General features: G+C 41.5%; 1 protein-coding gene across 5 annotated transcripts in view; it reads left to right on the top strand.

The window, feature by feature from the left end:
- Nucleotides 1-22205, top strand: part of ANO1 (anoctamin 1) — a 78689-nt gene that overhangs the window by 39937 nt on the left and 16547 nt on the right. For 2 of the 5 annotated variants that reach the window (XM_084520801.1, XM_084520797.1), the window contains exons 4-15: nucleotides 762-860; nucleotides 1949-2100; nucleotides 3421-3475; nucleotides 5863-5914; nucleotides 8427-8492; nucleotides 8993-9048; nucleotides 10732-10773; nucleotides 13923-13987; nucleotides 14588-14722; nucleotides 15791-15951; nucleotides 20054-20136; nucleotides 21856-21867. In XM_084520801.1, coding sequence (XP_084376927.1) covers nucleotides 762-860; nucleotides 1949-2100; nucleotides 3421-3475; nucleotides 5863-5914; nucleotides 8427-8492; nucleotides 8993-9048; nucleotides 10732-10773; nucleotides 13923-13987; nucleotides 14588-14722; nucleotides 15791-15951; nucleotides 20054-20136; nucleotides 21856-21867 — 978 coding nt within the window. The remainder of the gene's footprint in view (nucleotides 1-761; nucleotides 861-1948; nucleotides 2101-3420; nucleotides 3476-5862; nucleotides 5915-8426; nucleotides 8493-8992; nucleotides 9049-10731; nucleotides 10774-13922; nucleotides 13988-14587; nucleotides 14723-15790; nucleotides 15952-20053; nucleotides 20137-21855; nucleotides 21868-22205) is intronic. The other 3 variants (XM_084520799.1, XM_084520798.1, XM_084520800.1) reach the window with 3 other exon arrangements.

Genomic DNA, 22205 nt, shown 5'->3' with positions numbered 1-22205 from the left:
AGAAGGCAGGTAGGGAATATAGCTGTGTGAAAACCAGCTGTTAAAACTGCCTGAATGTGCAAAGCAGCAGCATTAGAAAGATTCATTAATGTTTCTTTCTCTTCTCCCCTGCTGGTTTGACATCATTTGTCCAGGGTCTTGGAGGTGGTTTCTTTGATGGGGCTGGCAGGCACCTGTGGATGCAGGGGTGGGCAGGAGCAAACCGCAGCTGGGGTAACTGCTGGGATCCACATGTACTACTAGTGTCATCCCTGATATTTCTGTTGGTGGTGGTGGTCAATTTTTCCAACCAAGTTTCCTAATTAAAATGGTTGGTGTTTTAACATAGATGTTGATGTCTGCATCTGCAGCCTCTGCTCTCTTTTCATGCTGAAGCTGTGACCCTTACATTACAACGCACTCAAGAAATTGTAGAATTTGGCTGGGTGCCTGTGTATCAAATTTAACTGGCTTAGTCTGTATTTGTGTCATAGTCATTAGCTTTTATTTCCCAAACAGTTTTTATCTTCTTATCTGTTTAACCTAGTGGTGATTGTTCTAGAAGACAATAGCATTTCTGAGTCACGTTTTATATCGGCTCCGCACAGAGAGGTGCCCAGTGATTGTCCTGTTGTTAGAAACTGGTCGTCTCAAACAAATGAGGTTTACAGTGTTGGCTGTAATGGACTGTTCCTTAAATGTGGATGAAACACAAGGGGAAAAGTATTTAATTTCCTCTCACTGGTAACCTTTTCTCTTGCTTTCTTTTTTTTTTTTTAAAGACAAAAATCCATGGGGTTGGATTTGTAAAAATACATGCACCATGGAATGTATTGTGTCGAGAGGCAGAGTTTCTTAAGCTCAAGATGCCCACAAAGAAGGTAAGCCACATTTTTCTTTTTCCTTTCCCCCAAGAAGGCATGGTTTAAACACATTCTCATCTTTGTGCACCTTATAAATGTAGACTTCTCTTCCCACAAGCATTTTTAAAATAGTTTAATCTGCACAGCCCGGCAAAGAGGCTGGTATTCCCCTTGTATTTAACAGGAAAAGCAAGAGAGTCATGAACTTTCTTGCTTAGGACAACAGAAAGAATAAATGGAAGGAGGAATGGAAATCACAAATTCCTATCTCCTGCCTTTATCCGTGTACGATGTGAGTGATCTCATAGAGTCTCATCATCTCAGTGTGTTTTAAAAGAGGTTGCAATTGATAATGAAACTTACTTGGAGTTTTCTTTCTCACCTGAATGGATGGGCTGCTAAAAAGTGAATGTAATACTCTGTGTGCAGCAGTCTCGCTGGGTTTAGGTGACTACTTACACATCATCAGTCATGTTTGCAGGAGTTGGGACTACTCTACCACAAAATAAATTACCTCTCAGAATAATTGAAATATCATTAGAGATATCATGGTGTATTTTCATTATGAGCTAAGTTCTAAATCATCCATGATAGATAGCTACCTGGTCAGTGCGCATAGCTTAGAGGTAGATTAATATTTAAACATACTAAGTGCATGTCGCAGACTGCAGCAGAAAGTCTGTAATGGAACAAGAGACAGTCTCAAAGCTCAGCATCACTTAGTACAAAACTAAAACTACACGTTTGGTTTGGATTTTTTATTAATCCCCATTATTGCCTCACTTACCACCAGTTTTAATCAGAAGCATAATCAAATCAAAAGAGAACTGCAATGGACTTAGTGACTTCACTGTTGTGGAAGCAAAGTATCTTGAATATTCTTCATTTATAAAGAAGGTGGGAAGTCTTGGAAGCTGCAAGACTCTTCTTGCCTTGCTTTGACTTTTCCATCTATCTATGTGTTCTTAGATGTTTTCAAGAAGGTAAGCTGTGTTCCTCGATAGTTTAGGCAGATGTAATTATCTAATTCATTTTTTACGGTTCAGTCTCTCTGTGGATAACCAGAAAGCGATGACATTTTATTGTCTTTCTGTTTGCCCCCGCAGATGTATCAGATCAATCAGACCCATGGGCTTCTGAAAAAGATCAACTCTGTAATCCAGAAGATAACAGAGCCCATCCAGCCCAAAGTGGCCGAACACAAGCCGCAGACAGTGAAGCGCCTCTCTTACCCCTTCTCCAGGGAGAAGCAGCACTTGTAAGTGACCATGTGGTGCCAGCAGCCATGCCAACAGGTTTGGGTTTTTCTGATAGCATCTGGAAAAGTGAAAAGAAAACAAATGCCGATGCTTTGTTAGTGGTTACTGTAAAAACATTTCCATTTCCATCTTGCAGTAAATTTACTTTTTTTTTTTTTTTTTTTTTCTGTGTGCAATCCCTGTGCATTTTAACTCTTGTTAAGATATATGTTACATATCTATATAAGCATATACTTAAACTTTTAGACTGCCAAACAAAACTTAGTGTGGTTTACAGTAGTCTTTTTCCGTTTAAAATAAAATGCTCAGTAAAATTTCTGGACAGAGATATGGGTTGAAAACAGTAAGGGTAACTCCATTCATCTGGTATGGGCAGCTCACTCATGTACTGCAAACCAGGTCTTGACTTGTAAATGGTATGAAGCCAGTGGCAGCTCTGCCTTCGGTTTTAGATTGGTAAGAACAGCTGTAGACGTGGGTGGAGGAAAAAATCGCAAGGTGGGGCCCAGCTTAAGTTTTGGCTGCCCTGGATTGCTTTGCTGCTGCTCTTCCTTGGCCAGCATCCCGGAGGAGAAGCTTTGAAGACCATGTTTATGTGTGTGCCAGCTGGAACAAATACCAGTCCTAGAGCAGGATTTCTTCACTCTAGATATGTATATTTTTGTGTTTAATAAAGAGATGCAGAACACTAATGGAGTTCTGTATTAGATTCACATACCTGATGGTGGGGCTAGTCAATGTATGTGACATTTGATGTCACAGATCAGACTTGCAGGAACTGTATTTATACAGGTATTGCATGTGGGATGTTCCTACAGAAAAGGAGCCTCATGGCTCAGAGAAAGACCAAAAGATGGTACTTAGCTTGTGTTTGAAAGTGCCTTACACTGCTTGCAATGGTGCTTTTTTTTCAGTGAGGCCATCTGGGTATTTGCTGAATAAGGGAGCACAGAGTGCTCTTAGGGCTTTGCAGGTTCAGCCCAAATGTAAATTATTAGGAGAAACCCTAGACCAGTAGTGGGCAGGAATTCAACTTTGATGAGCATCAACAGCCTTTTTTTTTTTTTTTTTTTGTGTGTGTGTGTGTGTGTAAAAACCTATAAATATATAAAATGAGTGAAACATATAACAGCCTCTCTAAAATGTGAGAGTTATGTTTGACTTTATTTTAATGAGGTTTCTACAAGCTATTCTTTAATGTTAGCTATGAGAGATCCCCAGGAGAAAATATAATATTGAAGGGGTCAGCAAGAACAGGAAATTACTGGCTTTTTTTTTTTTTTTTTAAACTAATGGGCTTCCTTCTAATCTTTTAACAGATTTGATTTGTCTGACAGAGATTCCTTCTTTGACAGCAAAACAAGAAGTACTATAGTAAGTACTGTATGTAAATAATTTATGGTGGATAGTGCCTCGGTCCTTGTGTTAAGAGCCCCTTTGCCAGCTTTGGGGCAAAGCCTACTGCAAGTCTGTCTGTACCAAATGCCAGGGAACGCCTGTGACATCAATTATTTAACCAATAAATTAAGCATTTCCAGCTTTAGCTTGTACAATGAATAGCATTTGATGCTAACAGGTTGCTACCTTTAGACAGTAATTTGGATCTTCTTTTTGGTTCAAGGTGAATGCAGGACATGGTTTCCTAGCAGCCATATAACCAGAAAGGAACAGATTTAGACTCTGCCACTGGCTAGCCACCTGGACCTCTGTGTCTAATTTCCCTTTCCCTAACCATACATTTTTGTGCTGTAACTATACAAGTTTCTGCAGATCCCTTATGGAAATGAAGCTTAACACAGGAATAAGATAGTGCAAGCTACGTCCGAGTATTTCCTTGTGACTCATAGAACATAAAATAGAAAGGGGAGAAGGTGCAGTCTCCTCTATAGCCACTGAAGGGGAATTTAAATGGAAAGCCCACACGGTATCCAGGGCAGTCAGAAGGACCGTGCCATGCAGCATTTGCTGCAGCACTTCTTCAAAGTACAGTGCAGACTCCTTGCCCCCTTTCAGGGCTGCTAATCAGCCCACTGGAATGTGACCATAAGCATGCTTTTATCTTGTATTTAACGTTAGCCTTTTGGATGCCAAGTGGTTTTGAAAAGAGCTTATATCACGTTATAGCTGCCCTTTATTGCTGCAGTGATAAGGGGCGTAAGATATCTGACTTTCCCTTCCTGCCATGAAATTCCAGTGTGCAGCCCCCTGGGATGCAGTGCCCCTGCAGCCTGGTGTGCAGAGATTTATCTGAGCACAGGTTGTGAGGGCTTGGGGAGTCTGACCAAGGCAGGCAGATGCAGCATCGCAGAAATGGAAAGGAAAATATGATAATCAAATTTTATTTGCAAAAAACCATTTCATTTGAGATTGGGGAGAAAAATACATAGTTTTTGTTTTCAGACTTTCTTGGTATGTTTACACATAGAGTTAAAAAACCATTGTAGGTTCAGGTAAGAAACTTAAGGGAGCAGGTGAAGAGTTAAAATTCATGACAAAAATGCCTGAGAAAGGCAGCCAGCCAAAATGACCCTGTAGAACAAGGTGAACCAGAGGGTCAGCCTTGGTGGCTAACGTGGCAATGGGCTGAAGCAAGCAGAGCTAATGGCAGAGGCTGGGAGGAAGAGGAGGATGGGATGTTTTTTTAAAAACCACTCAAGAAACGCTGGGCATATAACAATAATGCTGATAGTATGTTGCTTTGTTTGAAATCCCTGCAAATAACCTGGTAATAAAAGACATATTGAGCAGTGCCCAGCATCATCTTATCCTGCATGCATTTCTCTTTGTATTCTTGTTTCTTGAAGTTCCCTGCTGCCTTTCCCATATGTATTTTTAAACCACAGTGCAAATATTGACCCTCCCGCCTACTGCAAAATGAACAGGAATCCAGTCACTCCCTGTGAGGCTTTGATGAATAGAAACTAAGCCAAGGACCTTTTACTTACTAAAATAAAATAAAATAAAAACTATGTTATATAACTGGCAGTCTCTCTGTGACAGCCCTTCAGCTGGCTGGAGCTGAAAGACAGCACAGGGCAGAGAAACAGTCTCGTGTGCCCTCCATAAACCTCCATGGCAGGCAGTGGCTGTGTTGCTTGCCCCTCCTGAGCCATGTGCAGCCCTGGACATCCCTGGGACAGTGGCCACGGGTCCCCAGGCAGGTCAGGCAGTGGGCAGGATATGCCTCTGCTCCTGCTGAAAAGTCCGAGGCTGCCCTCCGCTGCTGTCCTGGCCTTGCACCAACGTGCAAAGGTTATTTAACAATAAATGAAAATAAATTGTAAAGCAAATACACCTGTTTTGCCACCAAGATCGTGCAAGCTCTGAAGTTTTAAGGTCAAGCTGTTTTGTTTGGCCTGGTTTCTGATAAGCTGCCACGTGCCGTGCAAGCACCACGGGGCTGGAGGGTGGGCAGCGAGGGCACAGCCAGGTGCAGCGCGGGTGGCGAGGGAAGGTGGTCAACATGAGGGGGAACAGCTGTTCTGTGGCAGAAATGCTTGAATATGATCCCCTTCCCCTCAAACCAACAGCAGTCATAGTAACTGGCTAGCGAGCTCAGCCTTCCTCTCTTGTACATGTAGCTGTGTAAGGAAATCTTTAACTCTGCTGTCCTGAATGCAACCACTTTTATTACAGAATGGTGACCTCATCAGCATCTCGGTTTTGCCAATACTTATGTTTGAGCTGTGCACAGAAAGATTATGCTTTTCACTGGCCATATCCAAAGTAACCCTTTCCTTTCTTTTACTTTGTTTCTGTAGGTTTATGAAATATTGAAAAGAACGACATGTACCAAAGCAAAATATAGCATGGGTAAGGAATTTTATTTAGGTTTAAGATCGATATCATTTTCAGGTATTGAAAATAATTGCATGCTGTAACTGGATGTGGCATTTAGGTTTTTCCTCTGCTCTCTGATTTGATGTATATAGATATAATTATTTTATTCGGAAATTTAATGTAATTAATGTAGCTATTCATATTTTTTTTTTCAAATGTGAATATATAGATTCAATTATAAATTAAATGATAGGTGACCATATGGCCCCTACAGATGTTAGTTATGTTCTTTATGGCAGGGATGGAAGATGATCTGATGCCATGGGAACATGTGCTCTGCATTAGTTCAGTTTTTCACTCTCACCAGTGGATGAGAGCATTACTGTGCACTTCCAAAACTGCTGTGAGAGTCTGTGGGCTGCTCTGCTCCCTTTAAGTGGTGACCTCAATTTTTTATGGTGGGATGGCTTTTCAATGACTTGAGTGAAATGCTCTTAACTGGTGACGGCCCAAAGCACTGTCATAAGTGGAAGATTAACCCCGTGGCCAAGGGCTGTGGTGTGCACTGGAAGCTGACCCTTCCCTTGGTCCTCAAAACAGCTGCTGCAGGTGAAGTTTATTCTGCCACAACCAGTGGTTTTAGGATTTCAGCCCTAGGGATGGTGTTCTAAGAACTAAATTCCTAATACAGGTAAATATGAATTCAAATATTGTGAGGCAGAGGTTTATACTTGACTGGGGGACCAAAGGTAAGAAGTGGTTGGTACACCAAATTATATAAGGTGGAAGGCTGAATTCCTTCAGATGACCAAAAGAAACATATATGGATAAGAAAAATGCATGAACATGGGAGAAGGTGTTTGATAACTGTTGGAATCTGTTATAACATTTATTTGTCTATAAGCAGTTAAGTAAAACAACGAGAACTTGAATTACAGGTAGTTCTGTTCAATGTTGACCCATCAGCCATTTAGAAGTCCATCAAATAATAGAAGAATAATTATGCCAGAAATGATTTCCCTGCTTTGACTTTTCTGTTGAAGTGAGAACATACAATGTACAATTGTTGAGTCCTTATATACACTAAATTTACTTGGTGTTCAGCCAATATTAACAGAAGTTCTGTTTCCCTTTAGCATGGGAAATCCAAATTCATCTGTGACTTTCAGGACTCTTTTTTGAGTCTGATGTCATTTTTGTTGGAAATTATGTATTTGCACTCTTGAAAGGGGAAGATCATATAGTTCAGTTTGAATTCTTGCCTTAGAGTTGGTTGCGCACTTGATTTTTTTTTCCTTTTTTTATTTTTTTTTATTTTTTGGGGGGTCCAAAAATGGGAAACAAATTAGAGATGGTTTGAAAAGGCAGAGGAAGGTAAAGTGTTAGGATTCCTGGATTGTTCTTCTTCCATAGACTGGCAAGGTCACAAAGTATACCTAATAAAAATGTCATTAGCCTGGCATGTCCGAGGGTACAATCAGCATAACTCAATCAGGTCCTTTGTGTTACAGCACTGGAATGCTGGGTTACAACCCAGCAAAGGTTGCAAACGGATTTGAGCAAACACAGATAATGCTGCAACACTTCTGTCCAGCAGGAAAAAGGCAGCAGCACAGCAAACACTGCAGTCTTTGTTATTTATTTTGCAAATTTGTGAAAATGTGAACGTATCATAGTTGCTAAATGCTGATATGTGCAAGTATATTGTGTAGCTATTTGGTAACGCAGCCTTGGAAGGATAACTCATCTGTTCCCTAGTTGTTTCTGCCAGAAGCATGGAGATATTTGCAGAAAATTCATAGCACTGTATAATCTTAAATAGCACTTTGAAAAAATAATGATACAGCATACCGAGCACTGCTGGAGCAGTTCCTGCAGCAGGTGCTCAGTAAAAATATGAGTGAATATAAAAATGTTAGTGAGCTTGAAAAATTCTTCTTTCAAGAACAATTGAAAATGTCTCCTGAACCTGCAGTGATCTGCTTCCTGGTTCATGCTCACTGTCCCACACTCGTGGTAGAAATGGACAGGCAGCATGGAGCACACTGTAGCACATCATTTTACTTTGTTTGAAGTCCTTTGAAATTCTCCACAATGCCAGATTTTCTTTTTAGTTAGCCTTGCACAAAGAGAACTGCTTGGCTTTGCACTGACTGACCTGAACAGGCTGTGACTCCAAACCAGTTAGTCGGATGACCAACCTATCTTCACAGATAACGCATTCAGACACGGGTACTGCTCCATCACTGGGAGTAGCTATATGAATGCCAGCAGAGGCAGCAGCGTGTGAGAGGATGTGACCTACAGCCCTCAGAGGTCCAGGTCTGGCCAGGTGACTTCTGGAAGAGGTGCACCACGGGCATGCCCTTGGCCCCGTGCCTTCTCCCATCCTTCTGTCGCTGTTGTGCTCTGGCTCTGGTGAAGGAGCGGAGCCGCACCTGAGAGGGCAAGACCTCAGAGTCCCACATGCCACATACAGTGTGTAGATGAAGCATTAACTGCTTTCAGGCTCATGCATGTAACTAATAAACGGATGTGTAAACAGGGAAAGGAGAGGGAAGAAAGAAGGAAACTACCCTTTTAAATAAAAGACGAAAATGTGGTAAATATGGTAAGTATTACGCCAAGGTCTTTGCAAAGGCTTTCCCTACAATTTCTCTAATCAATCTGAAATCTAAATTCAAAACTCTGTGTGTATGGCAAGTGCGTATGCGTGTTCCCGTATGCCATCAATTCCAGTTGTATTCTTCTTGTGATCGAGCCTTCTGCTACACACTTTCAAATCTGCAGGCTTGCCCTTAAATCAAACTGACTTTTCAGAAAATGCGGTTTATTATAATGACTAATTTCAAGTCATTGGCTTCTAATTCTTGATTCTCAAATATATATGTGACTTCTTCTTGCTCTCTGCAGTTTTCCGTTTCATAAAATGAGTTATGTTTAATAACCTATATGATTAAAAATGAAAGTACATGAAAAGGAATGAGATGACAGAAAAATCATTATCTGAGCAGATGACTGTTATTCTGAGGGAAACCTCCAGGAAGGATGATGAAGCGAGACTGTCTGGCCTTGAAATTGTAAATAACTATTACGTCTTTATTTTTCAAGGGATCACCAGCCTGCTTGCCAATGGAGTTTACAGTGCCGCATATCCTTTGCATGATGTAAGTGATATTGGAATATATTTTACATGTCTACTGTCTGACACAAATAGTCCTTATTGTGTTATGTATTAATGGCATCATCCCAAACATTGTTGCTCAGGACCCTGACTTCCTGCTTGCTTGTAGGATGGATGACTCTAGTAACCTCTGCAGGTTGCTTCCTTCACTGTGGTCGCTTTTAATGAATTCCCCGCCTCTGTCTTACTTTTGGTGATCATAGATGATGTCTTAAAATGATATTAGAGGAGTTGCTTTGGTGGCTTGGGAAATGGAATGGTTCTGTTACTTTCTGGCCTGTTCCCAAGGTCTCTGGCATCATTGCTGAGATGCATATGTGTTCCTCGGGCACCAAGGGGCTCACTCCCATATCTAAACCTCCCTGGCATTCCCCTCAGGAGAGGCTGAGAGAGCTGAGACTGCTCAGCCTGGAGAGGAAAAGGTAGAGGGGGATCTTATCAATGTCTATAAATACCTGAAGGAAGGGTGCAAAGAAGGCAGAACCAGGCTCTTTTCAGCGGTGCACAGTGCCAGGACCAGAGGCAGCGGGCACAAAATGGGACACAGGAGGTTCTGTCTGAGCACCAGGGAGCACTGCTATGCTCTGTGGGTGACAGAGCAGTTGCACAGGTTGTTCAGAGAGGAGGTGGCATCTCTTCCTTGGAGATCTTCAAAAGCCACCTGGACATGGTCCTGAGCACCCTGCTCTGGGTGTCCCTGCTTGAGCAGGGGACTTAGACCAGTGACCCCCAGAGGTCCTTGCCAACCTCAGCCATCCTGTGATTCCCTGAGTGGGAGGCATGCAACAGCTGGGTGCTAGTGTCACCTTAACTTGGGGGGTTCACAGCACAACTAGAACTGACAAACACACACCCTTAGCTAGAGCCTTGCAAAAAAGGCCTGGCAGATGTCAAGGGGACATTGCAGAAATACTGCTCGTGATGTGCTGGCTGTGTAAGCATCCAGAGAGTACTGAGCCCAGTGCAGATTTCCCCATGGGGAATGTGCGGATGAAGTGTGCCATCTTAGTTTTCTGCCCTGCTCATTTTGTCTTGAGTGTTTTATTTCTGGGTAACAGTGATCACAACAGGCTCGTCATCTGTCCGATGCTTATCACAAACATCAGGCACTTGCAAGCTACAGTGATATCACTTAGAAATCCAAAAAGGTTAAATAAACTTCTCTGCATGTACTGGCCTCACATCTTTAGACAGCTACTGATAGGCTCTGTTGTAAGTAATTTATTTGTTGTCTTCATTTACTCCTTTATCGTATTTAAAAATAGCTCCATATTAAAACCTCAGATCTAATCAGCCCTGAGTGTTTGGAGAGTCTGGATACAGATCAGCTCTCTCAGCTGCTCTCTCCTCTGTCAAGTGGACTGAGATGAACCCCAAACACCGTGGAAATACCACATCCTTTCCCTTGACATTTTTAGGCCACCTTTATCACTTATTCATTCCTTGTACCCCGGTGACAGACATCATTACTCTTTCTTAATGTGCCCAACGACAGGAGACAAAGTGTGCTATGACAAATGAACTCCTAAAATACAGCATTATTTTACAGATTGCATTTCTGTTTTCGATGCATTAAGTGAGCAGGATACACGGGCATTGCAGGAGGCATAGCAGCTCTGGGTGCGACTCTCTGAATGACACACGTTTTCTTTTTTTTTTTTTAAAGGGTGACTATGAAGGTGAAAACGTCGAACCCAATGACAGAAAAGTAAGTGGATGTAACGGGGTTTAACAGGTTTTTGCCAGAGTCGCAGCCTGAAGTCACCCACTGGGATCTGGGCGTTGCCAGGATTTCACACAAAATACCATGAAAATGCCACGCAGTAGAAGTACATAAATACTTCCTAACGTTTCAATTTGCCTTAATGTGGAGCACGATGTGGCTATGTATAAAGTACCAGGTTGGTGGTAATGCATTATTTGCTGTGTTGGCAAGTATTGACAACATTTAGATGTGGATCCTAAAGTTGCGGTGATGTGATGTCAGGCCTGCACTGATGAGAATATGCTCAGCCATCTTCTGATATCCATACCTGAAACAAGCCCTGCTTCATGCCACAGAGACCTGTGCAAAAAGCATTGCAGTCTCTGGTGAGTTAATGTGCTGCTGCTCTGGACAGAGGAGGGGACCAACCAAAACATGAATGTGATGGTGATGGCTATTGGGAAGGGTAAAGAATGGCGCATTCCTGATAAATTCTCATTTGCATCTAAGTTTTACTGTGGAGTTAAGCCAGAGATGGTCTTATGGTTGTATGCTGATGCCCTGTATCACTTTCCACATAAGTCTGTGGCTTAAATTGTTTTTAGTGTCTGTATACTCAAAAGCATTTGTTTAGGAACAATTCTGAGGGAATACTTCTCATCAGAAAATGCAATTTTTTTCTACACTGTGCAGAAATGTCAGCTTTTTAAATTCAGAATGGAAGCGCTGCATACTTGTGACCACACTTCTCTAAAGCAAATTCTCATTTTCAGTGTGGCAGATTAGAGCTTAAGTCTACTCATAACCTCCCAGCTTCCAGGAAGAGTTTCTGAATTTGGTGCCACATACATTGGGCTTCCAGACTAGCAGCACCACCACCTTGCCTTTGCCTTTCTGACTTGTTTCATGATCACATCCCCAGAAAGATTCTGTGGAAAAGCGTGGCTCAGGGCATGGGAGAAGCAGATCTCAGGCCCTCAAGGGTGGCCATATGAAAATAGGTACCCAAAATTAGAGGTCTGCTGCGCCTCAGTGTGCAAGTGTCTCACCAAGGGACAGCTGCTGTTGATTCCCTCCCTCCTACCCATCCACCCCCATTGATTTGTGTTAAAAATACCACATGGTTGTCATGTCATCATTGAGCAATACATCTCTCAAACAAAAACAGGATGAAAGTCCGCATTTTGTAAAGTGTCTGGATTATTATCTTTACTACTAACCTCACAAATGCACTTATTTCACAAGTTCACTGTCTGTTTTGAAATGTTTACCTTTGCTTCAGCTTCCAGTTCCTTCAAATAATACTTTGGTGTGCTTTGGCATGTCTCTTCTGCTTTCTTGAAGTTTTCTTTAATCTAATCCAGTGCTAGGCCAGGTTGTGCCTTTTTTACAACAGAATTAAATTTGAGCATAGAAATGAAGTAAATATTTAGGACTAGCAAACTGATCTTCGATTATCATGTCTTTGAAGCTGTGCTTTGAATAACAGGCTGGTAAATGTCAGGATAAATGAGATAATTCATTTGTATTATAAATGCAAATTCTGTTTGAAGTGCCGTCCAAAAGTGAAAAATGACACTGATGCAAAATCTCCTCAGTTTAGTGTTACCTGATAGGCTTGACCAGTGTATCTCACCGAGGAATTATCTTGTTTCCAGCACTGACTTAGCTTATTAAAAGGAAGTGAAAAAATAATAAAAAGAAATATCTCTGCTCATACGCATGAATGTTGAGGTGCCTGAATCATTGCATGTTTTCCAGACAGAGGCAGCCAACCTTAAATTTTTGGAAACATGGTTGAAAGAAACCTAGAACAGAATTCAAATCACACTTGCGAGAATGTTGATATTTAATAGAAGTCTGCCTTTCAGGTTTCAGTTTCTGCCCTTGCGGTTGTAAGGAAACTAATAAAGATGAATTATTTGGGGCAAGGAGGGGAAGATCTGCAGTCCACCTGTATTTTTGACATCACATTCCCATAGAAGGAAGGCTGTATTTTGGAATGGTTTGAAGGTGTGGTACCACTGTTTAGCTTGGAAGGTTTGTACTTATAAATTGGCAGAAGAATTGCAGAGCTGGTCTAGAAACTGTGCTGGCTGTGTGTGGCAGAGGCTGGAGCACCAGCCTGCCTGACCTTGCTTTGCTGTGCGTCACTGAAGGAGCACAGCCACATATGCCAAGCTTCTCCCTGCTGCAATAACATCGCGTATGGACTTGAGCAGTGGCATCCTGCTTGGGCTGGTCTCCTAAGAAGTGGTCTCAGAAATTATCATCCGAACATCTCCTTGAAATATTAGTAATTAGTTCAGGAACATCCTGCTCCCTAGCTCTTGTAACTGGGTTGAAGCAAGGAAAGAAGTAGAGAAGATGCGAATTCACAAGCAGATGGTGAGAGGCCAGTACCCTTGTCCCAGGGAAGGTGATGGCAACAGGTGGCCAATGAGCACAGTTATTTCATCCACTATTTTTTGGATACACACACAGATTTCTTGTTCACTGTGATAGTTGAACTATATTTTAAAAATCAGATCATAGATATACTATTTTTGTGTTTTAGAAAGGAAAGGGTAAGTTGAAGATCTTGTAGGAAACTATTTTTTGTGAGGGATTTAATTTTATAAATCACTAGTGGGGAATCATTGTTTTCCTTGGCTTATATTCCAACCAGAAGGATGGGTGGAAATCATCACATTCTTCTAGTTTAAAGCTGAACTCCTATTAAATGGAGCCTTCCAGGCACTTCTGTGCAGCTCCTCTTGATGAATGCTGAATATTCACGCTATTGAAAACAAACCCACTTATGCTAGTTTTCTCCATCTTGTAATTCAAAGCATGTTCATCTTTTGCGTCTATTCTGCTAGATACTTTCTGCAGATCATAAAATCAGGACTGCTCTCCCTATCTCTGCTGTAGTTATCCATCAATCCCATTGCTGAAGAGCCTTTTAATGTACTAGAATTCATCACTGTGTTATAGCATGCCAGATCACCGAATTTGTATTTAATGCTTAATGCAGACTGTGTGTATTGGCAGATCTGAGTTATGTTTTGAAATTGAAGAGAGGTGAGACCGGATCACAGCATGAGCACTGCAAAGGAGAAGTAAGCCATGTATGTGTTGCTTCTGTTTTGACCTTCTTTTCTCTTTTACAGCTGCTGTGCGAGGAGTGGGCGAGCTATGGAGTCTTCTATAAATACCAGCCCATTGACCTGGTGAGGTGAGAACTCAGCCCCAAGGTCGGGTTCCCGTGCCGCAGCCCTTCCCACCCATGCTCTGCAGCACGTGCAGGTCCCTCGGTGCCCATCCTCCTGAGGATGGACGACTGTGAGCTTGCAGTGCTGTGCCCAGGAATAGTCCCACATCTGCACCTCTGGCTAGCCTGGTGGAAACAAGGGGAGCAGGGCTGGGTAGGGAGGAAGTTTGTGCAGGGCTTCAATGCTCTCAATGAGTTTTTTTTGCTCTGGGTGAGAGTAGAGACTCTATGGAGCAACTAAGTTACAGAAAATGCAGGGCTTTTGTAAGATGAATAGCTCTCAGGTGGTCCAAAGATACCAGTTTACACGGCAGAAAGACGGGAAAAAAATGACCAGTTGGACTGACTGGCTTTCATGGTGCCTGCATCACTGGATTAACTCCAAGCATCATGAGAAAGAGAGTCCTCTGAGGGGAAAACATTCCCACAGGTCATCGGATCTTACTTTCTCCATGCTAAATCCAGCTGTGATTCATAATTTTATCCATGATATATTTTAAGAAATAGGAAACATTTTTTTTTCTCTCTCTCTCTCTCTCTCTTTAAATCTTTAATGTCTTTCAGAAAATACTTTGGAGAGAAGATTGGACTATATTTTGCCTGGCTGGGAGTTTATACACAAATGCTTATTCCAGCTTCCATTGTAGGGATTATTGTTTTCCTATACGGCTGTGCAACTGTGGATGAGAATATACCAAGGTAAAAACGAACAAAGAGGAAAAAAACAGATTTGTCTTCCTTTGCATGCTTCATCTTTTGGGAGGTGTGCTTGAGGTGAGGGCAAATTCCCCAGGCCAGGGGAGCCTACAGTCTCACCAATTCCTGTTTCAAATAAGCAATATGGAGACTTAGCAGCAGCTGAGCGCAGGCACCAGAAATAAAGTGTATTTTAAAATCATTAGCAATTATTGTTAATATTATTTGTTGAGTTGCATTGATGTACTAAAAATAATTCTTGGCTGTTTGCTCAGGTATTTTTTTTTCTAACTCAGATCATTATGTTAAAACAAACCAACAAAATGCTGCTAATGATAGCTTTTAGTGCTTTCCATCTTAAAATGCTGACAAATGTGCTGTGCGGCATGAAGATAAATAAAGAATATACACGTCTAAACTAAGCAATTGTGGTCAGATTAACAAAATCTTGATGTCATACTATTTTTAAATTTTACTAAGTTTTGTATTATAATAATTTTTAAAGCCTTATGATTTTGCATTATGCATCATCAGCTGTGTATGAAAATTACATTCTTTGTGCAGCAACCATAAGCAGTGATTAACAAAGCAGATTAATAGATATAAAAAATATATTTATTTTTGTTTGTTAATATTCCTTTGTACTTTTTCCAACTGTGGAAGAAAGTCAAGGAGAGCATCACTATTGCTATTTCAGAGATGGAGTGCAGAGAGGTTAAATTCATTAACTCATCTCTTAATACTCAACGTTTCCCTTGTTACCTTACCTATTACTGTCGTTAGCATTTTAAAACTAGATTTATTTATTTATTATGTTTTTAGCTTTAAGTTTCTGTAATAAAAAGCATAGACCTTTATGCATCTATTTCAGCCCCTGTATCAGTGTATGTTACGGACAGAGCTACTCACTGGGCCAGGAGAGAGAATCACTACAAGAGTAGCATTTAATGGTCCTACAGATCAGAAATAGATGCTGTGCCAAAGAGAATGGCCCATCAAAAAATATTGTCAGATAATGGAAGATGAGCTGTACTGACATTGCTTTTCACACGTGTTGTTGTTTCCTTGCAGTATGGAAATGTGTGACCAGAGAAACAATATCACCATGTGTCCCTTGTGTGACAGAACATGCAGTTACTGGAAGATGAGCTCTGCTTGTGCAACTGCTCGTGCAAGTCATCTTTTTGATAACCCTGCAACTGTCTTCTTCTCAGTCTTCATGGCTCTCTGGGGTAAGAAGATAAATGCCTTGATGTTAAGTTTTTAATTATTTAAAACACAACAGGAAGAAACAGAAGAGATAAAGTGGTATATTTATACCCAGACAGTTAATTATATAAAAAACTCTCCCCCCCCCAACATGAAACTGTCACCCCAAAATTTATATTCTGGACTGAAAGCTAAAATTCAAAAAGTTGCTCAAGATGAATATCAAATGAGATTGTTAAGCATCTGTCATAAAACTGCAGCGTGGTATGTCAAAATTTCATTAACTGGATTGCATAGCTTGCCAAAAAAAAAATCTATTTGCAGAGCCAGCTTCCACTTTAGAACATTACAGAAGAAATGTATTGATGTACTTTGGGGTTGAGGGGAGGGCTCCGCAGGGAAGTGTAATGGCCTTTAAACATCTCCGGACAAACCAAGATTGATTCTTGAGTGTGCTCTGAGAAGCAATTAAGTTTATCAGCAAGCAGACATCACGCGTGTGGACCAGCAACAGTGTTATAGGTATTTTTTCTGATGCTGACTGGCCCTGTATTTGAGCCAGTCACTTAACCTTTCTTTTCTTATCTGGGAAACTTATTTAAAAGCATTGTGAAACCTTTGTGAGAGTGGTTCAAGGGTGGTTAAGAGGGTTGCGTGAGCCATGGTCATCCCTGCTGCAAGGCAATGGGGCCTGTTTAGATAAATGGGAACTGTTGGGTGCAGAACACGTGGTTTTTTAGCCAGGGGAGTTTTAGGTTAGATGTTAAGAAGAACTTCTTTACTGAAAGGGTTGTGAGGCATTGGAACAGGCTGCCCAGGGAAGTGGTGGAGTCACCATCCCTGGAAGTCTTCAAAAGACGTTTAGATGTAGAGCTTAGGGATATGGTTTAGTGGGGACTGCTAGCGTTAGGTCAGAGGTTGGACTCGATGATCTTGAGGTCTCTTCCAACCTAGAAATTCTGTAATTCTGTGATTAACTGGGAGCGCTGTACAGAGATATGGTTGAGTCACCATCCCTGGAGGTCTTTGAAAGATATTTAGATGTAGAGCTTGGTGATACGGTTTAGTGGAGGACTGGTTAGTGTTAGGTCAGAAGTTGGGCTAGGTGATCTTGGAGGTCTCTTCCAACCGAGACAATTCTGTGATTCTGTGAGATGCTGCAAGAGAACAGGGATGTGTGCTTTACTCCCCTCAGCTATGAAGTTCAACAGCCACATGTTCCCAGTGTTGGGGAGGGGCACAGGACATTAGCCCCTCCTGTCAACCTTGTTGTGAGCTACCCAAGAAACTGTTCTGGGTGATATTTAATCCTAAAAACCCAATATGGACTTTTATTTGTTCTAGGATGTAATGAACCATTTTTTACATTCGCACTCACTGGAACTGATTTCAGCATACATCAGTGTAAGTCCACTTACTAAGAGCTCATTGTCAATGACTGCAAGGAAAAGGACAGACCTGCAGATAGATTGAAGGGGTAGTGGGGTGTTGGGAGTGCAACAGGTTGAGAGGGAAAGCTGGAGAGTTGGGGAGGTTGAACTGAACTACTTTACAGCAGGGAGGAGTGACTGTGATCTTCAGGATCATCTGGGCGTGTAACATACAGGGAGAAATGTGATACACCCCAAAGCAGGGTGCCATGTCAGAGGCTTTAAATAGTCTGATGCTGTCATGTGGAGAGTCAAGTATCAGTTTCGGTCTCTTTCGTTTACTGTTATCGTGACCCACGCACAGTTCTTGGCACATAATGCTCGATTATCCAGAGTGAGGCTGTCTACCTCCCTTTCTTTAGCAAAAAGCTGTGGGTTCCTCCATCCATTTTTAACCTTCTTGGGCAAAGGCAGGAATATTGGCAGAAACCAGTTTCTGTGCTCTGTACAAAATGAGGCTTAATATCAGAGATAGTGTTGGAGTGGAGCGTGAAACTTCCTGAGTTGTTCTGGGTCAGCATAAAATTTTATTTCAGAGTAATACCATGTAAAATAAATGTTTGTTTTTTCAAAAATGTCATTTTGAATTGAGAAGTCTGAACTTTTTCCACAAGGTTATGAATTTGCATTACTGCAGTTTCTAAAGGATTTGTCAAAGTATTTTTTTTTTTTAAATGAAAGGAACACTTTTTTTAGAAAATAGTTTCAACAGAAATTGTCTGTAAGTGTAGGTACACACACAGTCTTCAGTGTCATCCATTTGTGAGCACCTCTGCCTGTAAGGAGAAGGTTTATTAGGCTGATGTGCAGCTGAAGAACCGAGGCAGGGGGAAGCTAACTGACCTGCTCGGGTGACACAGGGTCTCCTTAGCATAGCAAAAGAGAAATTATTTCAAGTTTGGAGGTATCCCTCTGAGCAATCACTTAGCCAAGCTTTCTTTCTGTGGTGTTATTACAACAACCCGGAGAACTCTACTCGTGGGAGTTACAGCAGCTACAGCACTGAGCTGGGCTTCTGTCACAGATTCAGCATTAAATATTGACCATAGCACAGTGCTGCTCCCCAAAATAGCAGGCTCTCCTTGGCCCAGCCCTGAATCTTACCTTGTACTGAGTGATACTGGCTTTTTTCCAAAGGAGTAAACCTGAAGCTGTGGTCTGAAATGTCATTAAAAATCTGAGAAAATAAGAGTATCTGGGTGGTAACCTTTGGGAACTGTTGAGCTCCATTTATGCTGGTGGGCCCAGATGAAATATGAAAATGCAAGTATGCCTGGTGAAGAGGCAGTGCTCTGCTACTGCATCCTACATGGCACGTGCACCCACTGCTTTTGAAATGAGCTGGCTGCATTTCAGATGCATTATTTTCATTTTGCATCGTTGCAAGGCAGTGCCATGAAATGATTCCTAGTAGCACTAAGAAATGATGCGTTACTCGTTTTCCATATTCCTGACTGTGGATGGAAACTGCAAATCCCAGGGCAGGAGCTGCAGCAGCATGGGATGGGGAGGGAGCCCTGCGACCATGTCGTGGTCTCTCTTAAGAGATACTTATGTTGATACAGATTTACAGGAAGCATATGGCTTGTGCAGGGACTCAGTTGTAAGTTTGGCAGGTGGGAGTTTCACTTAGAAGATGAATGAGTGTCATGACCATAGCCAGGCTCCAGTCACAAGGGTGTCCTTTCCTCTGTATTCAACCTTCTTGCCCTCTCCCTGCCTCTGTTTTTCCTGAATGTGGGGGGTGAATGTTTCTGAGCACATCTGTTAATGCTCACTGCGGGAAGCTCCCCTGGGAACACCACTTCTGGGTAGACTTGCCTCTTTCATAATCACTTATTTATTATACGGTACTGGTGTATTCCCAGCATCTAAATATGTCCTCTGAGAACTTGCTCTGTCTCAGAGGCAGATAGACTGATATAGACCAGGATCTTTTACTGTGACTCAAGAACTGCATTAATGAGGTTTCTTTTCTGGAATTCTTCCCCATCAAAAAGAAAATTCTAGTTCTTCTAATGATAAAAATATATACATATATTAAAGGCTTCTTTAACAGCCTGCCCACCTGCAGCTTTTACACTGGCATGAATATTTTGGTTTGGGTGTGATTATAAGAGCTAACAGTACTATTATGACTACTAGATGGATGGAATTATAATACGAAAATGGTTTATTTTGATATCTTTGAGGGAATAACTATATTAACAGTACTAGGCTAGTTAAATCAGTCATATTTTGTAGAGATGAAACACAGATTTGTTTGGGCTTACAGACAGAATTGCATACAGATGAAGACAAGCAGTATCATTAGTCACACACAAATATTTAAATAAGTTTAGGAGTCTGACTTGCTTAGACTCCTTAAAAAATTGCATGCATCGTTCTGCATGTAGCCATGTGGGTACAGCAAATGCCCTTTCTTTTAGCTCATGTAGAAAAGTTGGCTGCTAGCACCGATTACCGGCACTTCCCAGGCAGACGTTACCGCTGAAGGAGCGAGCAGCCACAGAGGAGTCAGGCCGGCTGGGTGTGCTGTGTAATGCTGCACCTGCTGGGACCTCCTGGTGGCAACAGGGAGTGTGCCCACAGGCATCTTCCTGGCAGGTGCAGCTTCAAGGCATGTCCCTGAGGCTGATACGACTTCCGAAGCTTTTTGTGAAACGCCCAAATAATTGTCAACCTGTCGTTTCAGCTGCTACCTTTATGGAACACTGGAAGAGAAAGCAGATGCGCCTCAACTACAGGTGGGACCTGACTGGGTTTGAAGAGGAGGAGGTTTGTCCCTTCCTTTCTGACTTTCTGCTTTCCGCCGCGGCATTACAAGTCTCTCCTTGCCCTGAGCTGCCAGACGTTGGCTCATGGGGTGCTTAAAAGACAGGAAAATCCCATGCATGAACTGTTTGAGGTTTTTATAGCACGGGTATGACTAGTACGTATTGTTGCCATAGGAACATAATTGTATAGCTACAAAATCTGGTGTTTTTTTTTTGTTGTTTTTTTTTTTTGTGAATGTGCAGCCAGGTCACACCTAGCAGCGCATGCATGGAATATATGGCTCACATGTTACACTCTGCCTGGTTTCAGGGTGATAACAACCACAGACCTTATTCATCTCACAGTGCTGTAAATCAGAAGCGAATGTATGGAACTTGATAGCTACAGCATTGTGTAAAATAAAATAAAATAAAATGGCACTGAAAAATTCCTATAAACTTTAGCGATGCAGGATCAAGCTCTGACTTGGCAAATACCTGAGAAAATACTGCCAGATATGTGGACTTTGGACACTAGGAAGAACATAAATGTTGAGGCATATTTTTTTTCATATACAAAAAATAAAAAATAAAAATCCTTACCCAGGTTTATAATAAATACACTAAATAGCTTGAAAGGGGAAAGGGTCAAATTTGTATGAAAAAGGATATTAAAAAATCATTGAAGTTCTAGAAGGAAAGGAGAGACAGTGCTCACACCTTTTTGTTTCTAATATCACACTTTACAAAAAGTGCTCACCTGCCCCGCTCCCAGCACAGTGACAGCCGAGGCAGTCTCAGGTACAGGCTGGGGTCATGGGTCTCCCGTGTCACCCCACTGCCCTTGGCATGTGGCATGGTGGCTGCAGCACCCCAGTTGGCACAGAGCCACTGCCCAGCTGCCCGCATGTCCAGATATTTTGCTGTTGTTGTTTTTAAGAGGAGCATGGCTGCACTTGTCATATCACAAGCTGTCCTGAGTAGGTACACAACAAATATTGTTCCCTCGTAACAAAAACCTCGTGGGCTTTACAGGGTGCCATGCAGCTTGCTGAGCCTTGGGCAGTTATTGCTTCCTTCACGCCCAAAATGTTTCTGCTTGAATTATCTCCTCTTAATATATTAACTCCTCCTTAATATATTTAGGCGTACTATGCAAGCAGCCTCTGTGCCATGCACTTTGCTAGAGCATACCTAGCTGGGAGAGAATAAGGGGATTTATTTTCTGGATACTATACTGCCCTTTTATTTTTGGCAACTTGCTGTTAGTCTACATGAAAGGAGAAAGGATTAACTGTATCTTTCCGACAGCTATCTCCTTCATGTTCGGGTTCATAGCTCTACAGCCTAAAACCTTGTGTAACCAAAGGCAGCAGCTGTTTAAAAAAAAAAAAAAAAAAAAAAGTATATTTTATTCTTTGTTTTGTATAGGTAATTCTAGATAATACAGTCATGAGGTAAAGAGCCAGGGTCTTAAGTGATACACTAAAATAAAAAGTGTTTCATCTTCCGGTGCTTTTCAGGGACACCTATATCATACAGTATGAACAGTGATGTTAACAGATATTGTAGAACATGTGTGGACTGATTTTCTCTGTTAGTGTCTGCCATCCACTGCGCTTATGATTGTTTCATGTAATTTTAAAAATATAAATCCAAGATAATCTGCAACAGTTTAGTAATCAAATTTTTGTTTTCTTTTTTTTTTTTTTATTTTTATTTTTTTTCTGGTTCCCTGAAGGAGGCAGTCAAGGTTTGGAAAACATCTTTTTTTTTTTTTTTTTATTGCTCCTGCCTTTTTTATTACATGTCCACCGATGAATGCCATCTTTTAATCTCCACCTCTTCTTTTTCGAGCATCAAATTTTCCAATTTTCCTTAAAACTCCCACTGATTGCTTTTCCTTTACATCCTCCCCCTCTCCACTTGTTCGGACTTTTTTCAGATCTGTTCTGTTTTCCATCCAATGCATAACTGTGAATTCTGCATCTTTCATGAATGCATAATTATTTTGAATTCTAAAGCTGTGAATCTTTCTAAATCTTTTGGCTGTCTCTTACTTTTGAGCATTTCCTACACCCTCTCCTGCAA

The sequence above is a fragment of the Aythya ferina genome, assembly GCF_964211825.1.
Source record: "Aythya ferina genome assembly, chromosome: 5".
In the NCBI taxonomy this organism is placed as follows: domain Eukaryota; kingdom Metazoa; phylum Chordata; class Aves; order Anseriformes; family Anatidae; genus Aythya; species Aythya ferina.
Note: the sequence above shows the minus strand (reverse complement) of the source record. Positions and strands in the feature narration are given on the sequence as shown.